Source organism: Gossypium hirsutum, chromosome D13 (genome assembly GCF_007990345.1).
Source record: "Gossypium hirsutum isolate 1008001.06 chromosome D13, Gossypium_hirsutum_v2.1, whole genome shotgun sequence".
In the NCBI taxonomy this organism is placed as follows: domain Eukaryota; kingdom Viridiplantae; phylum Streptophyta; class Magnoliopsida; order Malvales; family Malvaceae; genus Gossypium; species Gossypium hirsutum.
This window is the reverse complement of record NC_053449.1, coordinates 18,738,616-18,760,955: the sequence shown is the minus strand read 5'-3', so window position 1 is coordinate 18,760,955 and position 22,340 is coordinate 18,738,616. Positions and strand designations below refer to the sequence as shown.

At 36.8% G+C, this 22,340-nt stretch overlaps 1 protein-coding gene across 1 annotated transcript; it reads right to left on the bottom strand.

Annotated features, from left to right (window-relative positions):
- Positions 1-271: 271 nt before the first annotated feature.
- LOC107919323 (uncharacterized) lies at positions 272-589 on the bottom strand. The gene has a single exon (XM_016848802.1). It carries the CDS (start codon positions 587-589, stop codon positions 272-274), a length of 318 nt encoding a protein of 105 aa, XP_016704291.1.
- Positions 590-22,340: the final 21,751 nt, after the last annotated feature.

Sequence of the window (22,340 nt, the reverse complement as noted above, 5' to 3'; positions counted from 1 at the left end):
TAAAATTTGACTTTTCTCCCTTTTCCTTGTCATTAGACAAATTAGTACGACATTCAGAACGATAATGAACAAACCTATGACATCTAAAACATTCTACCTTTGATTTGTCAAATTGTTGATCCCATTGTTTGCCTTTATCATTTGGTTTGGCATGCCTGACACCATCTTTATTCCAACTGTCTCCTCTACTTCTTCCCCTTCCTCGACTTTTACCTCTTCCTTTGAAAGAATGAACTGAAGCTTTCAAAGCCTGCTCTATTGAGGTAGAAGTTCAGTTCATCTTCTGCTTATGGACCAACAAGGAGTTCTGAACTTCATCAAGAGTGAGTGCATCAATATCATTGGATTCTTCAATTGAGCAGACAACATAATCATACTTTAGTGATAAAGACCGTAGTATCTTCTCAGCAATGGTTGTGCCGTTCATCTTCTCACCATGAAATCGCATATTATTTGCGATTCCCATGGTTTGTAAATAATAGCATGTAATAGACTCATCGTCCTTTATCTGAAGAATCTCAAAGTCCCTCCGTAGGGACTGAAGTTGTGCACGCTTCACTCTGGAAGAACCTTGATATTTTGTCTTCATAGAGTCCTAAATATCCTTGAAAGTTTCTTTGCAAAAAATGGTTTCCAGGATCAAATAATCAATAGCTTGAAATAAGTAATTCTTTGCTTTCAAATCTTTCAGCTTCAGCTTTTTCAGTTTATTTTGCTGTGCTTCTGCAAGCCTTTCTCCATCTCTTGGTGTTGCTACACCGTGCTCAATGACTTGCCAATATTCTTTAGACCGCAATAATTTCTTCATCAACATGCTCAAATGATCACAGTGACCATCAAAACGTGGAATAGTTGGTTGCACAAAATTTTCAAAAGCCATAGGAACTTTTTCCTCTCATCGAAAATACTCTTATTTTAACCTAGCTCTAATACCACTGTTAACTTACTGAAAGAGATAACAACCAAATGAAGATAATAAGGAAAGAGAAAACTAAGATGATGAGTACACTGATTCATAATCCAAGAGCCTATTTATATAGGCTTTTACATGACAGAAAAACTAAAAATAGGCACTAACAACTAGAGAAAAATCTAAAAAAAAATCCATAATTTTCAACCACTAAATCTTTGATGCGCATCAACTATTTACCTAGAAATAAGGAAAATAATTTGATTTTATTAACAATAAGATTTTATTAACATGGTTACAAGTTTCCAGTATGTTGCCCCCGTGTCATGGACTTGAACTTCATTGTCCGGAACGTTAAGAAAGTGATGAGATCTCCACGAATTAAACTTTGATCGAAAAAGGTCTTCAAAAAATGGTTTGATTGGTTATTGACTATTGATGCTTATTGTTGCTCGCTGGCTTTGGATGTAATTATTTGGGGATGAGGATGTTAGTGGTGTGTAAGTTGGAGATGGTGACCAGTGGAGCAAGAGAGATTTAGGATTGGGCAAGGTGGTCCTGATTTAGGCTGGTTACGATGATGGTTTGGTGTATGCTAGTTAGAGCTGGGTAAATAGTGAAGAGGGTTGAGATCGAGGAAGAGGGCATGGGTGTAGTTAAGAAGGACGAGGTTGAAAGAGGGAAAAATTGGTAAAGAAAATGAACTTCATTTTTTAAATTTGACCATTGTATTTAAAAAAGAGTAAAATTATTTTTTAAAAACATATAAATAGTAACTAAAATATTAAGTTTTTAATGATTTTAGTGGGACAAACAGTACATACGATGCTATTTTTTTATTTGCACAATCAAAATAAAATTTTACTAAACCCCTAAAGTCAACAAAAGTACATGCCCTCATTCTGTAAAGGCAACAAAATCAAAAGGCCAACAAAACCAAATCTTCCAATGGAAAACAAAACAAAATCAAAATGACAAAGGAAAAAATAGAAACACATCACAAAATACAATCCACCCATCTCACTTTGTCAAATATTATGATTCATTACTATACTATAGCCCTAAATATTACCATGAGAACAAACTTTCAATCAAAAGACAAAATTGTAGCATATCACTTTCATTCCGACCAAATACGAAACCCAACTACAAATCATATCAAATCTGCATTAAAAAAAATCAACTTATTCACACTAGGTAGAACATATTTAAAAATTCATCGTTGCAATCTCAACTCCAAATAGCATTTAAGGTTCTTCGAGCTGTCATGTTAGATGTAAAAAAAAAACACTAAATTTGCTAAAAGAAAAGAAAAAAGTTTTAATTTTTATATTAAATATAAATTTAGTATGACAACAATAAATTACATATATTTTTGGATAATTGAAAATTTTCTCAACATCTAAAAGAGCAGGGTGATGTGGTCTAGAAATCTTATACAACAAAATATCACAATGTTTAATAAACAATCTTTGCTATACCAAAGGCACATCCCATGCTTAAAACTAAACTACTATATTGATAACTCTTAAAAAGAGTTATATTTCATGCCTTTAAACCTAGCTAATTGCTTGTACTTGGTACATTTAGTTGCATTCTAGTACATTTCATTGATATTTTTATCATTGCATTAGGAGCTTGAACTGTGTTTAAATGTTAGGTACTTTTAATTGCATGTGGAAGGGTTGTGTTTGCTGGTTTGGCAGGTGCAGGATGTGGAGAAAGAAATAAATGAGTGAAGGTTTGTCAGGGCAAAAGGTTGCACAATTTGCCAATACGAATGCTGTAGCAATTTCAGGAAGATGACTGAGTCAACATTCAATGCATACTATTTTTAGCCTAACTCTACTTGTACCAGAAAAATCTACTTAAAAAAGAAGAGAAAAAATGGTGGGTTGTTGGAGTTACTCTAGGAAGAAAAGCTTAGAAAAAGCCAAAGGAGGAACCCCTCAAAGGTGTGGAGATTCGGAGGCAACAATAAAAAGTAGCGGCTAAGTAGAGACACAAGGAGGAAACCGAAGGCAGTCCCTCTCAGCCACCACAGGACACTATGTTGCTGGATTGCAAATTGACTTGGTGATAACCATCTTTCTAAGTTCTTCCATTATTTCTTAATCTGTTCTCCTGTGAATTGGTTTGATTGAAACGATGTTGGGTGTTATTTTGAACTTGAATTTTAATTGCCAACCCATGAGCTAAATTTCATAGGGTTGAGATTACATGATAAAACTTTTATTTTCGTTAATGGTTGAAACATATATATGATTTAATCTACTGTTTCATTCAATTATTTTTATTTCCAAATTGTATGCGTACATTCTTTAGACATAGATGAGTGTGCAGTATGCCCATAAATTGAATCTAATTGTAAAAAGGTTAGATTAGTTAGATTGGAATTAAATGATACAAGCGGGTATTCGACCGAATACTTGCAATAGACTCTAAACATAGAGCAGCGTTTGTATAGAATGAAAACAAAACAGTGTAGGGTACTATACCAAAGCCTATAGACAAGCCAGGTAACTTGAGATCTAGCTCTCGAAAGAAGCAAGTCACTTTAGGTTTCTTTCGAGCACTAGATTGAGTACGAATTTGCTGAGGCGTTACTGAAAGTAAGGACAGATTCTTAGTAGTTCCAACCTTCCAAATCAACATCGTAGACCCTTAATCCTTTGTGGTAGTATCTTTGCCATAGCATTCTTAGTTATTTATTTATTCGCTTGCAGATTATTTACATAATTATTCTCGTAATTGCCTTTGCATTTTTACTTTTGCTTAGCATTGTTTTGTATTAGTCAATATACATTTTGTACACATCCTTACTACTTTAATTTACCACTGCGTACTTAACTTGCTTTTGCCATAAAATTAATCATAATTTGTTATAATAACTTGACCACTTTTATACCTAATCCGATACCTATTGAGACGATCTCACTTATCACTTTACTACTTGATTCGATTTTTATACTTGCACAATTCACATACCATTTCACACGCGAATATATCAACAAGTGCCCTGTATAATAGTTGGATTTATATTTGTTGCAAATAATTTAATTTAATTTTTTTATTTGTTATACGTTAATTACTTGAGACTTAGATCCTAAAAAATATTCGAGCCTTTGACCCATGACCCGACCATGAGAGGACAACAAGGTGAACCATATCGTAAGGCAAGGCTATAGACCCAGTTCATAGGAACCTTGCGCGAGATCATAAGGAAGGATCGTAGGTATAGCTCGTAGAACCAACTCGTGAGATAAGGTTACAGACCCAGCTTATGGGGACCTAAGGAAGGTCGCAGTCTCATTTCACATATACCTAAGGAACTCGTAGAAAGTGCCACATGCTCTACAGGCCACCCAAACACGTGTCAAGTAGGTACGAAGCTCGCCCAAAATGCCAGTCCCTAGAGCAGAAAGGACTGCGTGCTCCGTAAACACGTGCCCAACAAACCTAGAGTTTGTAGAGAATGTCAGTACTAGGGACAGAGAATGTTAATACTGGAAGCAGCAAAGTCAAGAAAAAATAGTGGGGCCCTATATTAAGCAATAATAGTACCAATAACAACATGTATAAATACCTGACTACTAATATCAATAAGGCACAAGTAAAATATTACTCAACAATTGGTGCGGTGAGCGTGGAGCTTACTTTCGATCATCAGATTTCTCCTAGTTTGATTAAGTTTTTTTCAACATTCGAAGCAAATAGCTCACCCAAATGAAACTTCCCCTCCAACCCTTCGTTAGGACAAGTCAGAGTGTCGGGTTTCGGTGCTTAATACAATGAGACAGACTTATTTTCTGCATGGTTCATCGGTAGGCCGAAAAACCTTGACAATGCAATTTGTCGAGCACCTTCCCCTTCCTTAGACCCGAATGTCTCCATAGGTTAAAGACTACCGCTTCCGCTCAATCAAGAGGCACCCCCACAACAATTCCTAGCTTTCCAAGAGCAAATGAAGTTCATGAGAGATCAAATGGCCGCTCAAGAAGCACGATTTGTAGAACATAAGCTTTCTATCAAGAGTTACTAAGATAGAACGAGGAGATGCGAAGAAAGATGCACACAGACAACTCTGGTTCCCAGGACAACGTCAATACATAAGATGAAGTCTCCAGTAAACAAGTGAAAGAATGACAAAATGAAATGGACAAGCTGTGCTGAGACGTACGAGCATTACATCCTAAGTCATAAGACATGGATTGGTTGTGCTGCTCCAACAACTCGTTGGCCTCCGAAATCGCCACAATAGGCTTACCACATGATTTCAAGGTCCCAAAAGACATGTTCGAGGGGAAAAGGGACCCACGGGCTCACCTGATGCAATACAACGATTATATGAATGTATTGGAAGCATCGGACGCAGCGAAGTAAAAAGTATTCTTGACAACGTTAAAAGGAAACGCAACAAAGGTCCGCAACTTCTCAAATTGGGCCAAATGTTCTTGGGCAGGTTCAGAGCCCACTGAGCGATCATGAACACACCCATGGGATTAATATCAGTGAAACAGCGAAAAGGCGAATCCCTTCAAAACTATGTGAAAAGATTCCATGCAGTAACCCTCAACACGAAGCACTTGGAGGACCAGTGGGCAATAGATGCCTTTATCATGGGAGTACAAAATGACCACGTGTAGTACTCATTTACAGATAACAGACCACAGAGTCTGGCAGACTTATATGAGCGGGTTCATAAGTTCGTAGAGCCCAAGGAGCTTAAAAGAGTATCATAAGCTACCTTTCAAAAAGAAGATAGACAACCTAGAAATAGAGAAGGACCTCACAACAAGTAGGGCACCCTAACCAACCCTTGCGTGTTAGAAATAACCGACCTCAATGAAATCAAACCCAGAGATGCATTCAAGAACCCTTAAGCAATAACATCCAGGAGATATCCCCCCAGGGAAGGTCTGAGGCCTACACCCTTCTGAACGCCACATGTACATACATTCTTAGCCAGGTAAAGAGCCTTGGCATCTTACCTAAACCGTCCCCGATGAGGAACATTGGTAAGAGGGCAAACTTCAAGAACTGATGTACTTTCCACGATGATATAGGGCACAAAACCGAATATTGCTTCACATTGAAGGATGCCATTATGAAGTGGTCCGAAATGGTGAACTCATTGAATTCTTCAATTAGAGTAGCTCGCAGTAGGGTCAGAGCTCTGGAGGTGACCCCAAGGGCAAACGGAAGGTGCAAGTACCATCCACGTGATTGTGGGTATCGATGACGACTGATCAGGCTCGAACACAAAGAGACGAGCACACATGAGAAATGTGATATTAGTCAGCACCCCAAAGAGGCCGCGGTGATAAGAAAAGTGGAGTGTTGAATTTGATAACAATGACAAAGATTTAGTCTGTGACAAAGAGGGTAACACCTTGATAGTAATCTTAGAAACAGTCGTCGACTTCGAAGTCAAAAGAATACTGGTCGACAGTGGAAACGCTGTGGAGGTTCTATCTTGTGAAGCATACAGAAAAATGATCATTTTCAAAAGCCAGCTCGCTATGCGATTTTACAAACCATCCAGTCGAGGTGAAAGACCCAATCACCCTTCCAGTCACCTTAAGGGATGACGAGCATACAACCACAGAGTATTTCCAGTTTTACTTAATGGACTACTCGATGGCATATAATGCCATTTTTGGGATACCAATAATGAGAATGGCGAAGATGGTAGTGGTGACTATCAGCATGAAAATTAAGTTTCCAATAAAGACTAGGGTTGGTTTCTTGTGATCTAATCAGTGCATAGCGAGATAATGCTACATGTTGTCTGTGAAGCAAACAAATGAACCCATAACTGTGGGGCAGAGTTCGCAGGAGTTTGAATTAGAAAGCCAAGCTTTAGACCTGGACAGTTTAGATGTGATAGACGAGCATAGGAATAAAAAGCCCACAATTGTGGAGTATATTGACACTCTGCAGCTCTTCTACGACAACGAAGAGAGAATGGTCAAGAGTTTGTTAGCATAAAAGAGGATGAAAAAGCACATTGATCAAGTGCATTAGGAAAAAACTCGAATGTCTTCGTCTAGTCCACGGTGGACATGCCAAGTGTGGACCTACAGATAATCATGCACAAGTTGAATGTGTTCCCCGAGGCAAAGCTAATAAAGCAGAAAAGAAAGAAGTTCGCACCGCAAGTGGTTGAAGCAGTAAGACAAGAGGTTGCCTAGTTGCTGTCAACAGGGTTTATTAGGAAGATGGAATACCCAGACTGGGTCACAAATGTGGTAACAATAAAGAAGGTGAGTGGTAAGTGAAGAATGTGCATTGACTTCACAAACTTCAATAAGGCATGCCCGAAGGACAGTTTTCCCTTACCCTCGATCGATCGGTTAGCTTACACCTTCACGGCCCATCGATTCATGAGTTTCATAGATGCTTTTTGGGTTACAATCAGATTCTTCTGGACTGGGATGACCAAGAAAAAACAACCTTCAACACCGAAGAATGTATCTTTTGCTATTGAGACGTGCAATTTGGCCTTAAGAGCCCGGGGACGACCTACCAGATGTTGGTGAACAGGATATTCAAAAATTAGAGAGGTCCCAGTCTAAACGTTTATGTGGATGATATGCTTGTGAAAAGTAAGTCCATGGGAGAGCACGTGCGAATCCTATCAAAGACGTTCGCAGTGCTAAGAACTTATAGCATAAAGCTAAATCCAGATAAGTGCGCATTTGGTGTGCGAGCCGGTAGGTTATTGGGCTTTATAATATCAGAAATAGGGATAAAGGTGAATCTAAAAAAGATTCAGGCCATCATGGAAATGCCTCCCTCGCGAACCACAAAAGAAGTCGAACGTCTCACAAGCAGGGTTGTGGCACTTAACAGATTCATCTCTAGAATACCAGAAAAATACATCCATTTCTTCAAAGCTTTAAGAACCTCGGTTTCGTGGACTGAAGAATGCCACATAGCCTTCGAGAAACTGAAATAGTATCTCATTTCCTCTCCACTGTTAAAGTCACCTCAGACAAGAGAAACACTTTACCTTTACTTGGCCACCTTGGAAGAGATTGTCGTAACAGTATTAGTTAATTTAGAGGGCGCCCATCAATTCCCCGTATACTATGTCAGCAAGGTACTCTAAAACGGTGAACTAATGTACACAAAATGGAAAAATGTATCTATGCCTTGATCATTGCAACCCGTAAATTACGATCGTACTTCCAAGCCCATCCATTCGTCATAGTTACTAACCAACCTATGAAAGAGGTACTATCCAAAGAAGATACCTCGGAAAGAGTAACAAATTAGAGTATCAAGCTCAATGAATTCGGGATAGACTTCGCCCTATGGACAGCAATAAAAGGATAGGTACTAGCAGACTTCATAGTGAAGTGCTCATTTGATAAGACCAAGAACGCAACAGGTAATACGGGTTATAACCTGATATATCGAATAGTAAAATACCTTGTAAAGATTATTTGATGTATGAACATTGATGAAAGTTACCAATTTAATCAGATATATTTTATGATAAGGCATAACATGCTAGCAACTCTAGAATTTTATGGTGAAGTATCATGTGTCTCATATTTTGTAATAAAAATTATTTTTTGTTTGTTGAACACCATGATAGTAAATCCACCCCCAGAAAGTATACATACAACAGACAATCCAAAAATTTGGCTAGTCTATGTTGACGGCTCCGTAGCCAAAACAAGATCAGGGGTGAACGCACTTGTGATTGACTCCAGTGGTAATGAATAGAAATGTGGATTATCATTTGAGTTCCAAACATCAAATAACACCGTTGAATATGAAGTGTTGATATCAAGATTACAATTGGCACGTCAGTTGGGAGCAAGGGATTTGATCGTCCACACAGATTTCCAATTAGTGGCGAGGAAAATAAATGGCGAATATAATGTAAAAGAAGTAGTGCTGAAAAAAATACCATGCGATTGCAACTCAACTACTTACAAAATTCGACAAAGCTGAGGTTAAACAGCTCCCAAAAAATGACAACACACGGGCCGATGCTTTGTCAAAATTAGCATCCTCCATCATTATTGAACAAAAAGGAAAAATCCTACCCGAGCATAGGGATGCCCTAAGCTATGATGCATCTTAGATACTTTGTAAAGCCCAAAAGAAGATATGGATGACATTGATAATCTGCACATTGCAAGGTGAACAAGAAAGTCAAGACAGGAAATAGTTCACAAATCTACAACACAAGGTTACGAGGTATACCCTTCTAGAGTGTGTATTGTATAAAAAAGGGTTTTCAGACCCACTATTATGGTGTTTGATAATAACTGAAGCTGAATACATTATGAGAGAGATCCACGAAGGAATTTGTGGCGACCGCTTAGGAGGTAAACTGCTTGGACAGAAGACCTTTAGGCGAGGATACTACTAGCTCAAAATTTGGTAAAAATGCCACAAACCAACAGGTAGGTGGAAGCTATGAACAAAAAAATATTTACAACCGTCAGGAAAAAAGTGGATGAAGCTAAGAGAACTTGGATGAAAGAATTACCAGGAATTTTATGGGCTTTGCGAACTACACCTTACACTACGACGAGAGAAACAACTTTTTCTCTCGTCTACAGCGCAGAAGTTGTAATCGCTGCGGAGATTGGTTTGAGATCGCTCAGAATACAAAACTTTGATGAAAAAGCTAACTAAGAAGCCCTCAGGCTTAACATCGATCTGATCGACGAACTAAGAGAAACAACTGAAATTAGAAATGCAGCACGCACCTAACAAGTAGCTCGCTACTATAACTTTAAGTTCAGGAACTAACAATTTCAAGTGAGCAACCTCACTTTAAGAAACACAGAGGCCGGCCTACTTACCTTCCAACGAGGAAAAATGGATTCGAATTGGGAAGGTTCATACAAAGTGATAGAAAAGATAGGTTATGGAGCGTATAAACTAGTAAGAATGGAGGGCACAATTGTACTGCGAACCTGGAATGCTCGACATATAAAAATATACTATGTATGAGTCCTTATCTTATGAATAAAAATATTTTTCCAATAGCATTTTTTGTCATATAAAGGCTCACAGACGAAGAACTGCAACCTCCAACACAGATAGTGAGAGCAAAACTCTTAGTTGTTATATTAAGGCTCGTAGGCGAAGAGTCGCACCCTCCAACGTAGTTAGTGAGAGCAAAGCTCTCAGCTGTTATATTAAGGCTTGCAAGCGAAGAGCCGTAGCCACCAATAAAGTTAGCGAGAGAAAAGTTCCCAGTTGTCATATTAAGGCTTACAGGCGAATAGCCGCAGCCTTCAACACAATTAGCGAGAGCAGAACTCCCAACTATTATATTAAGGCTCTCAAGCAAACAGCCGCAGCCTCTAAGCAATTAGCAAGATCAAAGCTCCCAGCTATCATATTAAGGCTCACAAATGAAGTGCTACAGCCTCCAACATAGTTAGCGAGAGCAAAGCTCCCAACTATCATGTTAAAGCTTGCAGGCGAAAAGTCGTAGCCTCCAACGCAGTTAGTGAGAAGAAAGCTCCCAGCTGCCATATTAAAGCTAGTAGGTGAACAACCGTAGCCCTAAACACAATCAGCCAGAGTTAAAATCTCAAAGCCTTACCATCCTCAAAAATTTTCTAAATATAAAATAGCTCGTGGATTCACATTTCCAGCATATTATTTTAGAAAAATTTCAAGGATAAAATAGTTCGCGAATTCACATTCCCAGCTTATTATTTTAGAAAATTTCCAAGGATAAAAAGTTCACAAATCCACATTCCCAGCTTATTATTTTAGAAAATTTTCCCAAGTACAAAACAACTTGTATATCCATATTCGCAGCTGATGATTTTTGAAGATTTTACTTAAAGCCTTTATAATGATATAATTATACGACGAGTATAACACACTCGCAAAAAATAGATTTCCTTAAACAAAAACCCTCATTTCATTATGAACATAAATTACAACACGCATAATATACTTAAAATACATTACTTTTATTTTCCCCATCAGCACATTGGTTCGTGTTATCAGCAAGGGCAACAGCATTGTTCGCATGAGTAACATCCTCATTCGCATTAGAAGGGACCATGTTCGCGTTAGCTGGGTCCTCTTCCAAGTAAAAATCTGGAGAAATCTTCCAAGTCGACACAAAAGAATCCTATGCAACACTCGAGGGGAATAACACATCGAAACTTAGCAAACTTATATCCACCCCCACGAGAGCATTAAGATCCACTTTGTAAACATCAAAAAGACCAACAACAACTTGGGCATAGAGCAGTGTATTCATCTGCAGCTTCAAAATAGAACCTAAAATATTCTCAGCTGTCTTTTTCTTAAAATCCTCCAAGACCTGACGTTGTTCCTTGATCGTGCTATCCACTTTATCGTGGTACTCTCGGATAATCCTATCTTTTTCGGCTATGTGCTCTTTTGTAGCCCTGTTTAGCTCAGCTGCAATGCTTCTTTGTTCTCCTTTTTAGCAATCAACTCGTACTTTAAACCCTCAGCTTTAACTTCCATAATGGACAGACACTCTTAGAGATCTTAGTTTTGCTTATTGATAATCAAGTTCTCCTCCATCATCTTATTGTATTGCTCAAGAGCTCTTGCCAACTCTGTCTTAATCTCCACGAGCTCCTTCTAACGCGCTTCTTCGTACTTTAATCTAACCATGTTGGCATCAGACAGTAAGAATTGCAAAGACGAGAAAAGACTCATCACTGAGGGGTTTATGGGTTTAAGTTCCCACGCCACAGATATGAAACCCCACTAATCTCGACGGGTACTTCCTCAATGATAAGTACAAAATGAGAGCCTTGAGAGATAGCTAGAGGCGTGTCCTTATCGACGACGATCGACGAGCTCACAAGGGGAATAAATGGTGAGTTCCCGCTGAGAATTGCGAGGACTTGGAGTTCCAACAACAGTGGTAATAACACCAACATGGTCTGACTTTCTTTTATTTTGACACTCCAACTGTATGTTGTTCCTATCCTCCTCATTTGTAAAACTAATGCGCACAGCTCCTACATTGGTTTTATGTTTCTTGCGCGCCCCAGTAACTAGCGAATCAATGTCCATAGCTTCGTTGAGCTCGTGAGAAATGCTATCAGTCCCATTTGAAGTATCATTGGAGCCCTGTTTAATTCCTTTACTAGCAATAACCGTGTGATCAGTAGAAGTAGCTAACAAATTAACTTGTTGACTACCACATTCCCCACAAGAGCAAATGGGTGCAACTTCATCTCACAAAAATGATAAAAATTTATTGGCTCTTTTATGCAAACCATCAATATTAGGCCTTATTCATCAAAGGAGTCATGAGGCCATGTACACCGCTCAGGTAGTGCACTGATAGAACAGACGACCTCCTCGCTATTACTAGGTCTCCTCGCTATGGTCAGATCATCCAAAACCAACAGACACCTAATGTAAAGTCTTTGAAACTAAGCCACGACTTCATTTGAGGGGAAGCTCCGTTGGAGCAAGCACATATCTTGACTTGACGAAGACCACTTATCGAGAACCCAAAATTCTCGTCGAGTTTGTTGCAAACTCGACTATACTTCCCCCAATTTAGATGAAGGTTCAAGCATTGATTCACGATAATAATATTCACCTTCTTAAGAGGAGAGAAATAATAGAACCCCAACAAGTTCTCACGGTTATGGCCTTTCAATTGATATAGATGTTAAAAAACTGCGAGCAAGGGAACCTCGCCACACCGAGAGCATTTAATAAAATATACTGTGGCTATCCACTAGGCGAAGTTCGAGAGTTGATTAAGGGAGACGTTGTAGTCCTTGAGCAGGCTACAAAAGAAGGAATGCAATGGCAGGTAAAACTCAGCCTCAAGAGAGAGAGAGGGAGCAGGAAGCTATATTTAGTGGTCTCACACAATTGATGTGACCCCTCTGGAATAGAGAACTCGTATGCAAAATTAGGAAGTTTTATTCTTCGGACGACCAACACTCGTCACAATTCCTTTGACTTGGTAGTGCAAGAGTAGAGTTTATTCGTCAGTAGAACCGGAGACGATCGTTCTCGCGAAAAATAAGATTGAACTATTTGATTACCGATGCCCCCCATATTCACTATAACTCAAGTAAAAGAAGAAAACATAAATTTTAAGATTTCTAAAAATTACCTTTTTCTTGATTGCAGAAAGTTCTATGGATAAATGATTTATGGTTCAGAAGGACATCCTTTTACAGAAGAAGTTCCCTTCTCGCCTCTAAAATGATTCGTGTAACCTAAGAAAATCAACGGTCTAAATGTGAACGGACAAAAATGAATAAATTTTCAAAGACCAGATACGCACACATGAAAACCGCTCGCAAGCGTACCCAACAAGTTGCATTTAATGCTGATATGATGGACCTAAGGAGCGCCACTGATACGCCCCGGCTCGGGAAGGAGAGTCGAGTCGTAGATGTGCCCGATCGTGAATTGGAGTAATTTGAAAGCTTTACAAAATAGGCTAGAAGAAAAGGAATTATTTAGGCTCAAAAGAGTTTTGTTGGTTTAGGAAATGAATTAGAAGACAATGGATGTAATTTGGCTAAGGATTCAAAAGCCGAACTAACACAATAGTAGTGTGTTAACCCGTAACTTATGAGAATGCTTAGGTTGGTAAGGTGTCAATGGAAGGTTTGTTAAGTGGATAGAAACTTCGACCCGCTATCAAAAATGATAGGAACCTTAGTACGAATCGAACGCCACACTTTCGGGATTAAAGTGATAAGTTCGGATAGAAAGACGGGTTGACGCCACAAGGGTTACTTGATAAGTCAGACAAGTCTTTGGAGAACAATGAGAGTTGAAAACAAACTCACAAAGTAATCAGATTTCATATAAAGTTTAAAAGTATATTGTCTAACGCCAAAACAATTACAAAGCAAACTATTTATAGTTAAATTCCTAGGCTAGCCGAATGGACACTTGAGCAGCTAAAAAGTCAGCTTATTTTCAAAACAAATGAATTGAAAATTTCATGTAGCTTCCTAGAACGTCCCTTGAAGCTTCCTTGAAGATTCCTAGCTTTGGAGACGTCAATGGACAGCCATTTGATGTCTTCTAATAGCCTTGAATTAATGAGGTGATGGTTGAGCTAAAATGGCTAAATAGAATTGTTTAGATTGGCCTAATTCGTCCAACTTGTGTGAAAGCTCTTATGGTTGCTTGGGGAGCTCAAAGGCCAACTTGAGGAAGAGAAATGATCTACGTTGGGAACTGAAAGGGACAAGCTAAGTTCGGCCAACAATTTGATGAGCTATTTAAAATTTACTTTGATTAGCTGAAAAATTATTGGAAGCATTAATGAGCAGCTTTGGAGACTCCATCGGCCATGCAATGTGAATTTATGATTCACCCTTGCAATACTCGAAGGGAAGCTTGAAACCAACAGCCCACTTTCTTTAATTGCAACTCCCCTTTTAAATACTGCTCATTCATTCTCTCAATTGGGCGGCACCTTTATGGCATTTGAGGAACACGAAAATGGCTCATGGGAAATAGAAAACAACAACTCTTCTTTAAATGATGTCCATGCATGGAGGAGAAATTCAGCAGCTCCTTTATGACCATCCCACGCATGCTGGACAGCTCCTTTGCTGCACAATACAATTAATTTCGTCCATTAAATGGCCATATGAAAAAGCACCAGCAACTCCTTTATTGCTGCTGTTGAACACGAAAAATTAACTAATTAATGCCATGCATGCAAGCTCCAGCAACTAATTAATGCCGTCCATGCATGGGAACACCTCATTTAATTCATGTTTTTACTTCCCTTTAAATACCGTTCCATGCATGGGAACATCTCCTTAATGCATGTTTCCTTTGCCATTAAGTAGCTGAATTTCAATGACCTTCTTTAAATGCCGTTCCTTGCATGGTAACAGCACCTTAAATGCATGTCTCCTTAGCCATTAAGTAGCCGAATTCAATGACCTGCAGACACAAAATAAATTCGGTCAAATAATGCATCTAAAGACAATAAAATTCGGCTGGACTTAAATTAACCCCTCATTAAATTCGGCAGCTTTCTTTAATACATAATTAACTCATGCATGAACAAAACAAGTTAATTAATATATTAATTTTGGCTGGACTTCAAGCACATTAAGTCATCAATGAGACATAATAAATTCGGCTGAAACATAGACAAATTAAATGCATGCCTTAACCTATGACAAATTAATGTGTACTAATTGAAAACATAATTAAATCATATACTAAATAAAGCAAATTTAATATAAAAATTATTAGACCCAAATTAAATCATGTGCATGCTGAAATTAATAAACTAACTAATGAACTTAATTTATTCCAGCAACTATTTAAAAGCATAAGTTAAAATAAATTGAAGTTCAAATTTAATGAGCTGAAATTAGATCGAATTTGAGCTCCATTGAACTGAAACAATCTCGATCAACTTGCAAGAATTTGCGATTGTCGCCTGATGAACTGAACCAAGGATGTTTTCGGGGTAGGGTCATATCATCCCCCCTTCTTTAGAACGACTTGTCCTCAAGTCGAGCCATTGGTTCACTCGATCGCAGCAACTTTTACTTAGCTTTCCTCGGTCGAACGGGACGAATTGGAATTGGGACAAAATTTCATTTGTTTGCAGATCAGCATCGCAATTTGTACTAACTTTATTCTTGCATTCATCGTTCAAAACATACACTTCAAGGCTAACCAAAGGAAAACAATCATTTGCGTCAGGATACAAATATTTTTCAAAATCCACAGCATCAATCAAATTATTTGCACTAAGTTTGGAATGCCCAAGTTTCCCATAAAACGAGTCAACATAGCAAATTCTAGGTTTGAACTCACGATTTTGATCACTTATTCCATAGTGCAGTAAAAATTTCATTTTCACAGGCATGCTTATACAAAAGGATTTCGTATAAGAATATAAATGATTCACATAACCATGACAATTGACTAAATCAAACCTTTTATGTGGATACCTCCAATCTCGCACGTCCAAAGTTTGCACAAGCTGAAATAATCCAATATCATCAACAAAATTTTCAACACGAAACACGTCAAATACACAACTCTTCATGCCTCCATTTAAAATAAAATTATCATCAAACAAAGAATGACAATTAGCCATGTCAAGACATGAAACCTTTTCAAAGACTAAATCATCATCAAAATTATCACAAACGTTCAAGTGGAAAAATGGAGACTCACACGGCATAGATCCCTCACCTTTCTTACCTTTATGTGCCGGTGGACAAGGGTCTTCTATATTCTTACCTTTCTGAATCAACTTGAATCGCCTCTCATTAGGGAAGTATTGTAATTGAAAATCGTCGCACGAATCTTTAGAAATCTGAAAAGAAGAAATAGAACAAGAACAACTCACATGTGGGTTAGTAAAAACAACGCTCACTTTTTCTTGTTCTCTCTCATCTCTTTCACTATTTTCTTTTGCAAACTCTTTTTCTTTTCCACTCAATTTCTGTTCAAGCTCTCTTTCAATTTCTTTTTCCACTCTTTCTTTTTCTTCTTTTTCAATTTCTTTTTCAATCTCTTTTTTCTTTTCACTCTCTTTTGTTTTTGGAATCTCATTTTCATCTTTTTCTTTTATTTCTTTTTCTTTTTCTCTCATTTCACTTTTTCTTCTCTCAATTTCATTCAAGATTCGTTCATTTTCTTGCATCAACATCTCTTGTTTTTCTTTTCTTCTATTTTCTTTTTGTCTTGTTCTTTCATTACAAGAAGATGATAACTTATAAGAACCATAACGACAAGCTTCTCGTTCGAAAGAAATGGCAGATTCATCATGCAAGTCACGATCATCTCTTTGTGAATAACCCTCCGTATTCGAGTACTTTGACACTCTTGAAACATGTTCGCCTCTTCGTAAATAATCCTTCGTAGATGAATAAATTGAGGCACTTGTAGAGACATGTTTACCTTTTCGTTTATCATCTCTGAAGGACTCAAACTCGGAGTTTGCTTCTCTTGGTCTCGAACGCCTTGTTGAATAAACGTCTTGATAAGAGTCTCTTGTCGAGTAGTCGAGTAGTGTCGTCGGGATGATCTTAACTCCGTCTCATGACTCGATGAAATTTGCTTTTGTTGGGCTCTTGTCTCTATTCGATCCAATCTATCATGCAATTTATCAAAGTTTGATTTCACCATTCTACGCATTTCTTACATCAAATATTGGAATTCTGATTCGGAAAATTCTTCTTGAGACATTTTTTTTTAATCACACAACAAAATTCACACTTCACTCACAAATAAAATTCACACAATATGGCTTTTACTTCTCTCGAATGGTCTCACCAATCACTCTTGCCTTTTTTTTCCACTCGATTTTCGCCTCTCAAAGTTCTTCGCAAACTAAATCGACGAATCAATACCGTTTGGCGTCGGCTTACAAAATTGATTTGGCTTGGTGGGTAATGATGTCGAAAATGGTAGGCTATCAAACAAAATAGGAATGGTTAAGTGTGGCTATATAGATATGGTCCTTTGGGCAACAAGCAATGCTTTTACAAACCCAAAATGAATTTCAATCACTCTTTTTTTTTCAATTTCGATTTTTTTTCTTTTTTTTAATTCCGAATTTTTTTTATTCTTTTTTTTCTTCAATACTAAATACAAAAAGTAAAAATAAATTGAATACAAACTTTTTTTTGAATTTTTTTTTGAATTTTTTTTTCAAGTTTTTTTTTATTTTTTTTACAATACCGTAATACCGATAACGTCGATCTTACTCCGATTCAGCTAGCTCTGATACCAAATGATACGCCCCGACTCGGGAAGGAGAGTCGAGTCGTAGATGTGCCCGATCGTAAATTGGAGTAATTTGAAAGCTTTACAAAATAGGCTAGAAGAAAAGGAATTATTTAGGCTCAAAAGAGTTTTGTTGGTTTAGGAAATGAATTAGAAGACAATGGATGTAATTTGGCTAAGGATTCAAAAGCCGAACTAACACAATAGTAGTGTGTTAACCCGTAACTTATGAGAATGCTTAGGTTGGTAAGGTGTCAATGGAAGGTTTGTTAAGTGGATAGAAACTTCGACCCGCTATCAAAAATGATAGGAACCTCATACGAATCGAACGCCACACTTTCGGGATTAAAGTGATAAGTTCGGATAGAAAGACGGGTTGACGCCACAAGGGTTACTTGATAAGTCAGACGAGTCTTTGGAGAACAATGAGAGTTGAAAACAAACTCACAAAGTAATCAGATTTCATATAAAGTTTAAAAGTATATTGTCTAACGCCAAAACAATTACAAAGCAAACTATTTATAGTTAAATTCCTAGGCTAGCCGAATGGACACTTGAGCAGCTAAAAAGTCAGCTTATTTTCAAAACAAATGAATTGAAAATTTCATGTAGCTTCCTAGAACGTCCCTTGAAGCTTCCTTGAAGATTCCTAGCTTTGGAGACGTCAATGGACAGCCATTTGATGTCTTCTAATAGCCTTGAATTAATGAGGTGATGGTTGAGCTGAAATGGCTAAATAGAATTGTTTAGATTGGCCTAATTCGTCCAACTTGTGTGAAAGCTCTTATGGTTGCTTGGGGAGCTCAAAGGCCAACTTGGGGAAGAGAAATGATCTACGTTGGGAACTGAAAGGGACAAGCTAAGTTCGGCCAACAATTTGATGAGCTATTTAAAATTTACTTTGATTAGCTGAAAAATTATTGGAAGCATTAATGAGCAGCTTTGGAGACTCCATCGGCCATGCAATGTGAATTTATGATTCACCCTTGCAATACTCGAAGGGAAGCTTGAAACCAGCAGCCCACTTTCTTTAATTGCAACTCCCCTTTTAAATACTGCTCATTCATTCTCTCAATTGGGTGGCACCTTTATGGCATTTAAGGAACACGAAAATGGCTCATGGGAAATAGAAAACAACAACTCTTCTTTAAATGATGTCCATGCATGGAGGAGAAATTCAGCAACTCCTTTATGACCATCCCACGCATGCTGGACAGCTCCTTTGCTGCACAATACAATTAATTTCGTCCATTAAATGGCCATATGAAAAAGCACCAGCAACTCCTTTATTGCTGCTGTTGAACACGAAAAATTAACTAATTAATGCCATGCATGCAAGCTCCAGCAACTAATTAATGCCGTCCATGCATGGGAACACCTCATTTAATTCATGTTTTTACTTCCCTTTAAATACCGTTCCATGCATGGGAACATCTCCTTAATGTATGTTTCCTTTGCCATTAAGTAGCCGAATTTCAATGACCTTCTTTAAATGCCGTTCCTTGCATGTTAACAGCACCTTAAATACATGTCTCCTTAGCCATTAAGTAGCCGAATTCAATGACCTGCAGACACAAAATAAATTCGGTCAAATAATGCATCTAAAGACAATAAAATTCGGCTGGACTTAAATTAACCCCTCATTAAATTCGGCAGCTTTCTTTAATACATAATTAACTCATGCATGAACAAAACAAGTTAATTAATATATTAATTTTGGCTGGACTTCAAGCACATTAAGTCATCAATGAGACATAATAAATTCGGCTGAAACATAGACAAATTAAATGCATGCCTTAACCTATGACAAATTAATGTGTACTAATTGAAAACATAATTAAATCATATACTAAATAAAGCAAATTTAATATAAAAATTATTAGACCCAAATTAAATCATGTGCATGCTGAAATTAATAAACTAACTAATGAACTTAATTTATTCCAGCAACTATTTAAAAGCATAAGTTAAAATAAATTGAAGTTCAAATTTAATGAGCTGAAATTAGATCGAATTTGAGCTCCATTGAACTGAAACAATCTCGATCAACTTGCAAGAATTTGCGATTGTCGCCTGATGAACTGAACCAAGGATGTTTTCGGGGTAGGGTCGTATCATCCACTTTATGACACCCTTTAGGCCCATTCTAAGGGGAGTAGATTGTTATACGTCAATAACCTAATACTCGAATCCTAGAAAAGATTCGAGCCTCTGACCCATGACCCGACCATAAGTGGACAACAAGGCAAGGCTATAGACCCAGCTCGCAGGAACCTTGTGCGAGCTCATAGGGCAAGTTCGTAGGGACAAGTCGCAAAATTAGCTTGTGAGATAAGGTTTCAAACCCAACTCGTGGGGACATAGGGAAGGTAGCAGTTTCATTTTGCATGTACCCAAAGAACTCGCAGAAAGTGCCATGTGCTCCACAGGCCATCCAGACACGTGTCCAGTAGGTACAAAGCTCACCCAAAACACCAATCCTAGGAGCAGAAAGGACCGAGTGCTTCGTAGACACATTCCTAGCAAACCTGGAGTTCGCAGAGAATGTCAGTACTAGGGACAGAGAATGTCAGTACTAGAGGCAGTAGAGTCAAGAAAAAATAGTAGGGCCCTATCATGAGTTGTAATAGTACCAGTAACAACCTGTATAAATACCTGGATACTCATATCAATAAGACACAAGTAAAATATTACTCAACATTATTCAGTTTTAATCCTAGGAGCTTGTAAAAGGAATCAAAGAAACACAACTTCTATAACAGGTTCCTTATTGAATCAATCTCCTTTCTTAAGTCAATTTTAATGGTACTTTACTAGCTCTTCAAAAACCAAAGTAGAATAGAAAGATTATCCTTGTCTTTGTCTATGCTTTGGGTTAAAAAAAATTACAATAATTTGTCTCCTCTTACGGGTGAGGCAACATTTTTTTACAAATTTTACAAATGGAAGTCCTTATTTTCATATTTGTTATTCCTTAAATTTTTTCGGTTCCGCTTACTAGAAGAAAATAAGTTTCTTGAAATTTGAACTGGATCCCCTTGAAAGGAACCTTGAAGTTGAAAAAACTACCTAATTATTTGAATCCTTGTTGCGAAATCTATAAATTATACGTCCCCTGATTGAACCATAAGCGGTTACTTCACTTTTGTTGACTCTATTCCACGTTGATAAAACTCAAACATAACTTAGAATCAAATCTTCATTATCTAAAGAAATCTAAAGTGGGAGTGATTTTGTAATGACCTAAAATTCACGGATATCGGAAAGTACATTGTTTGGCCTCCTTCTTAATGAAATGAGTTAGTAAATAATTATTAAAAATATTTATGAGTCTAGTAGTAAGCTTAATTAAGGGTAATTAGGAAAAAAGACTGAATTGAATAAAGGGAAAAAGTTGAATTATAAATTAAAAGAAAATATAAAGGACCAAAATGACAATTATGCCATTTGTCCTAATTGATATTATTGGCGGCAAATGAATTGAAAAATTTAAGATTTTTCTTAGATTTCATACATTAATTAAGTTATTATTATTTAATTGATATTATATTATTATATTATGAAGTAAATTAAAATAAAGACAAATATATGGTAATAAAATATACATGTGTAATAATTACATTTGTACAATTGTAATATATTTATTTAATTACTTTTTATTTAAATAAATAGATTTTTATTATATTAAAATATTACATTAATAAAAATAAATAAAATAAGGACAATTGGATGGTGATGATAATAGACAAGTGTAAAATATATGTGTGTACAAATGTAATATAAATATTTGTTATTAAATAGATATTTATTATAAAAATTATTATTTTAATGATAGAAATGAAGGAGAAAAGAAACAGAGAAGCATTCGAATAGGGAGAAAGAAAAGGAAAAAGAAAAAAGAAAAAAGAAAAAGGGGGAAATTTAGGTTTTAAAGCTTGTAGTTTAAATTGGTAAGTCAATTAAGTTCTTTTTACTTAATTTTGATGTTTTAGAAGATTGAGAATAAAGTTTTGTTGAAATTTAGTTGAGGTTTTGGAAGTTTTTAGGTTTTTGAACATAGTTCATGTTGAACAAAATAATGAATTAGGGGTTTAATTGAACGAATTTCAAGATAGAATTGAAAAAGGGGATTGAATTGTAATGTATGTTATAAGTTTTACATGGTAGGGATTAAATTAAAAGAAGTTTAAAATTAGGGTTTTAATATGAACATTGAATAGTTAAGTTGAATATGGCAATATATTAAGTAGAAATGAAGTGTGAATTGAGTTAGAAAAGTAAATGAGTTAATTAGGATTAAATTGGAATTATGGTATAAATTGAAAAGAAATTCAATTAATTATTGTAAATTAGTGTTGTATTAATAATAAAAAAATTATTATTATTTTCGTAGCTAACAAAGAACCCGAGGCATCGGCACTCAAAGGAAAGGAGAAGGCTATCGAGGACTAAAACGAGAAATTCACGGTTTGTATTACTATAATTCAAACTACTATTTATTAAATGTTATATTTAAATTTATGTGTATAGTAAGTAAAATTTTAAGGTAGGTATCAATTTTGAAATGAATGAAATTGAGATGAAGTATGATTATGTATGAATATTTGATAGTTTATTGTTGGAAAGTGGAAAACTGTATCGAATTGAATTGTACTGTAACACCCTCTACCCGTATCCGTTGTCGGAATAGGGC